General features: G+C 44.0%; 1 protein-coding gene across 1 annotated transcript in view; it reads right to left on the bottom strand.

Annotated features, from left to right (window-relative positions):
• ELOVL6 (ELOVL fatty acid elongase 6) overlaps positions 1–5,249 on the bottom strand; it is a 47,158-nt gene that overhangs the window by 24,979 nt on the left and 16,930 nt on the right. Inside the window, exon 3 of the mRNA XM_009334909.1 lies at positions 1,039–1,170. Coding sequence (XP_009333184.1) covers positions 1,039–1,170 — 132 coding nt within the window. The remainder of the gene's footprint in view (positions 1–1,038; positions 1,171–5,249) is intronic.

Raw genomic sequence — 5,249 nt, 5'->3', positions numbered from 1 at the left:
CTCAAACTATTCCCATCCTGTGAAAAATCATGCACCATTCACAGCTGCTCAGTAAGCAAACCTGGTTATGTACTTGTGAACTAATATAATCAGTAATTATTATATTGCTATTAGACAAAGATACAGGTATCAGTGTTTGATAATGGTTTGCAAATGGTTTCTATGCTGTTGAGTGAACTATAACTTACACTCCCAATAGGGACTGAAATGAAGGATAATCCTCAGGTCTTCCGTGTACTGCTATTAGTAAATTGTACCAAAAGTTTGTGTGCTTGTAAGGGCTATTTTTATAAGCATTTGTTCATCCATTCGTTTATCTTCAGCCTCATTAAAAATTAGCACATTAAGCAGATAAAGTGGAATTCAGGTTGGTCAGTTTTAATCCTGACTTCAGCAGCTGTCAAGAATCAGAACCTGACTTTCCCCATACTCAATGATACAGAGTCAACACACAGCTAGAGAGATGCACATCACTAAAAAATAGCTCTTCCCTGTGAAGCCACCCTTTTGCTACATTCACAAGCTCTTTGCAATGGAATAACCAGAAGCCAAATTCTGATTTCAGTTACAGTGGCCTAATTTACCTGTCATCAAAGCTGTGACTTTAGGTTTACCTCACTGTAATGGAGATCAGAGTCTCGACTAAATATTCCATATATGCAACCATATAAACATAAAACTAACTAGTAAGTGAGAACAAGACTAACATCTTAGTTGGTTTATTTCCATTTGTAGCTTGCATGGTAAATTAATTGCAACGATAAGCGCTTTTTCTCGTGTCCTCACTTTATTTTCACCTTTGTTCTTCAAGAGGGTTATTGATTTCTCTCCTCTTCAAGTGCCGTATGATCCGGCAAGTCAAAGGGGATCATTTCAATGGTGAGGAGTGGGTCAGGACATAACCCTGAATAACAGAACTAAAGAAATGCCATTTCTGGGTGAGCTTGTTGTCACATTAGCAGTGCTGTTGTATGTGAAGAACCCCAAACCCTCTTCATGGACTACTGTCAAAGGCAGTTGGTGTAAAGAAATGCCTACCTGAAGACGGCAAGGCTCAGGGACCAGAGGACTAGTGGTTTCCTCAGTTCAAATTTTGCTCGTTTGTTCATGAGGTGCCGACCACCAAATATAAAGGCAGCATACAGAGCTGAAAATAGGAATGATTTCTTCCTGCAAAACAAAACCAAAAAACACCTGTCAAGTATTTAATTAGTATTAGATACACAGCAGAGTCACATCTGGACATAACTGCCAAGGGCTTGTGCGTTTCCTTGAAAGGAAACTCTTTTGAAGATACTCCTGCAGCCCAGCTGAGGTTATCGTTAGTGTATGAACCTACATGCCTGCACACAGGGCCAGGGCCAGGGCCAGGTGCAGGCAAAACTGACCCTGGGGAAGTTCTGAAAAAGGACAGCCAAATTTGGCTCCCATTCTTCCCCAGTTTCTGAAGACTGAACTTCTGTGAGGAAGAGAATAGATATTGCAGAGCCCAGACACACTTCTGCAGGCACAACACAGTTGATACTTGAACCAGCTGATGACGTTTTGCAGCTCATTTATCTTTTTCGTATCATTTTTTGTTTCCTACAGGCTCCTTGCTACCTGGCAATTTAGTTTCCCATTGTTTCCTCCAAGAAGACACTTAAAGATCTTGAGCACTGCAACACAACATGAAGAGCCTCATGAAAAGCGGAGAACCAGCAAGGAGAGGTCAATAGCCCCATTAAGCAGCGACCATGCTGGGTGGCATTGCCCTGCTGCACAAGCCCTGCCAGTGAGTGCCGGTTCAGAAAATCCAGTGAATTTGCTGAAAGGTCAAGCAGGGCTCTGTTAAGGAACTTCAATGATACTCTTAGAATTGCAAGTTTTATTTTTAAAACTGCCTGATAGTAGTCCAGCTCAGCAATAATCAGCAAACATTTGAACTCTGCTACTATAACTCATTGTAAATCAACCATTAGAGGTCAAAAATAGATTCAGCCTGGGATTCCTTCCCACCCAGCACAATATTACATTGACTAAGACTTAATGATGTACAGCATTAATGGTGGCCTAACTGGATGGGCATATATTTAGGAACAGATTTTTCTCTACAAAATCTATAATTATACTCACAAATAGCAGTGGACTATGGCTTTGCACCAAGAGGTGCTGGTTCTTTTTGGACCCCAAAAAAGAATGACAAACACTCTCAAGAAAGGTAACTACTTTGTTAATATCCCAGAAAAGGCGGCAGCAAGCTACAAGATCTCATGTTCCTTCTTACGCTGGAACCCCGAGATGATGCAGCATCAGATAGACCTGCAATCAGGGCATGGCACGCTGCCCAGACTTCCCGTCGGGGGCAAGGTTCACCCGCATTGAGGTCTTTAGAGTTTTTATAGGATTTTCAATGGGATGTTTATATGAAAGTATGTTGCTTCACCTCAAGATAAAGACAAGGACCTGTTTGTGGTGTCACTACTGGTGCCAAGTAGGTGCCGCTTCCAGGCTCTTCCATTACGATTAGCCAGCTGAGGGTACCTCATGGCAAGGGATATGGGCAGCACAGCACGGTCCTGAAGGCCAAGCAATACCTGCAGCACAGTATGGCACAGCACAGCGCATGTCTGCGCCTGCTCAAGGCGACTGGTACACGGATCACGAGCTCCTCAATGGACAAGGGTCTTCCCGTGAGGTCCATGAAAACTAAGAAAAGCTGTAGCAGCACATCTGATTGGAAGTATGAATAAAACACATGCAGCCTTCACCAGAGATAAATGAGTTTTATGAGAGTTTGAAAGCTAAGTAAAAGCGAAGCCCAAAGAGACAGAGGCATATCAGTATGTGTGCAGCAGCACGCCATTTTCTGCCCACTTAGAAACTCCTCTGTTTCTATTGACATGTTTATAGCTCTGTGTTGCAAAGCACAGGTAACTGCACGAAAATCCGACTGGTGCTCTGCACTGAGAAGGGAGGACCCGGTGCCTGCGGTCCGGTCCCCTGGGTGAGCTTTAGCATCCACGCTGGCAACAAGCCCCAGGAAGACCAGGACGACCACAGAGCTAGCGCCCTCTCACCTTGCGCATTGAGATGGTCTAATTGCCATGGCAATGTTTATCACAACCGGGTTTTGAAAACCACAAAGCTTCGGCCCTTATTCATCTCATAATAAAGAAAAAAGCATCAATTTTCACTTCTATGGTCTTGAATTTCACAGTCAGGGAAGAATTACCACATTTGATAGCGTGATTGCAGTTTAGCTTGGCTGGAGGTCAGTAAATATTTGTTAACTAGTATGGGTAGTGATGAACCACCTCAAACTTGCTCATACCAAACCGCCTAACTATTAAGACAAGATTTATGGGTTACAGGACAGGAGCAGACTCTCAGTGTGAGGTTGGACTGCTTCCAACTTCCTTCCCCCTGCAGCCTCTTCAGCAGCGGTGTGCAGAGCAGCCTGTCACCAACCCAGGCATGGGCGTGGGAAGGCAGAGGGAGTGTGATGGGCTGTACCACAGTCTGCAGTGCTGTCCTGGCTGCCCCAGGGCATCAGGAGAGACGTCCATTCTGCATGCTTCTGCCCCTTCAATCCCACAAAAGTCTGGGCTTACAGCGCTCAGCGCAGACAGACAGCAATGCACACAACGAGGTATGGAGATATGCATTCACATGTACGGCCACTCGAGCCAGGTCACGTGCAGGGGCCCCACAGGAGGGACCCTGCAGGCCCACGCCATGTGGGAGGTGCAAACCCCCCACCTCACGACACTGTAGTGGGCGTCCCTCGCGTCAGAGGCAGGAAAGGTCTGTCTTGCACTGGTCCATGCAAGGAGCTCCAAAGCAACCGAGAGCAGTGCAGGATGGCATTTCAAGCAGTGCAGGATGACATCTCGGAAAAGACTGCAACACAGTGCTGCCATGCAGATGCCAACAGGATGCAGGCTACGTGGGCTGGCATGGGAGGAGGTCAGGATTTAAGAACAGTAGCTAGAGATACTTTGCGGGAAGGCAGGCAGGCAGGAAGGAGTTCAGTTCTGGATCAAATACAGCCAAGACTTCAAAGTAACGGTTCAACTTCAGTTCCAATTCAAGAAAAAAAGACCAGTCTGAATGAGTTAGCAGCTCAGGTCTGTGCTCTGTTTGACTCCCTTCTTCCTGGGCAAGATACTCTATATATTTACACCAAGTAACATTTTGTTTTGCTTCTTATTACTGAAACTATTTTTTGTGAGTTCAGTCAGTCTATTGAGGTCAATAGTTACATTATAATACTTCGAACAGATAAATTTTAGGTCACTTTTAACAGCTTTGTAATGAGTTCAGCATTATCTGCCGTGATGGTAAATGGTATTCCCACAGTATACAGCTTGGCATTGGTGGTGGCAGACACGAGAAGATTTGACTGCACGCATGATGTGAACTGCAGAGAGCAGCTGTAAGCAGTTTCAGACAAGGAGGGATGCAGTAATAGTATCTCCTATCAGAGGTAAGCACAATACTGAAAAATGATTAGGCTGATTTTGAAAACATCTCTCTGTTTTGCCACCTGCTGACAACTTTTGATAACTTTTTGCATCCAAAGGACTTTGAATTTTCCCCTCTTTGTAGCATAATAATGGTTAAAAGGACTGGGTAGTCCAGGTGATATAGTTATAAAAGGGTTGCAGAGTTATGTACTGTTAAGATAATCTGTTTAACTGCATTAGACTGGTATTAACCAGCTTCCTACCAGTATTTTTATGATGGATTTTCCTGAAAGGTTCATGACTACAGTCTGGTTCCTGGGCTTGTGACACAAAGCAATGGCAATCTCACACCATTCAATTGTATCTGACATGGTTTTAGCCAAAGGAGGCTAATATCAAATGAGCATTTTTAAAGACAGAGGTTTGGAGTTGTTCTGGAGCACTGTAACTTTTCAATACTATTATCTGAAGAGAAACCAAATACAGCAGAACGATGACAAAAAAATTAACCTTGGAACTAAAAAAATAAAAAATCCCCCAAAGCAATTCAGTAACAGACTTGCATCCAATAACTTCAACGTTAGCACATTCATATGTTTGTCTTCGATTCTGTTCTGCAGGGTAACACAGTAGACATAAAGACAGGGCTGCCAAATCCTCCACATTTTTCTGGCATTTCTGTTTCTCACAGTTGTCTCCCACCTTCCTACATTTTCAGATTTCAGGGACTAAGTACTATCTCTACTGAATACAACTCCATGTTTCCCCGTCGAACGTTGCCAACTCTTTTCCCCAAAAGGG

This window comes from Pygoscelis adeliae, unplaced genomic scaffold, assembly GCF_000699105.1.
Source record: "Pygoscelis adeliae isolate BGI_AS28 unplaced genomic scaffold, ASM69910v1 Scaffold350, whole genome shotgun sequence".
Classification (NCBI taxonomy): Eukaryota; Metazoa; Chordata; class Aves; order Sphenisciformes; family Spheniscidae; genus Pygoscelis; species Pygoscelis adeliae.
Note: the sequence above shows the minus strand (reverse complement) of the source record. Positions and strands in the feature narration are given on the sequence as shown.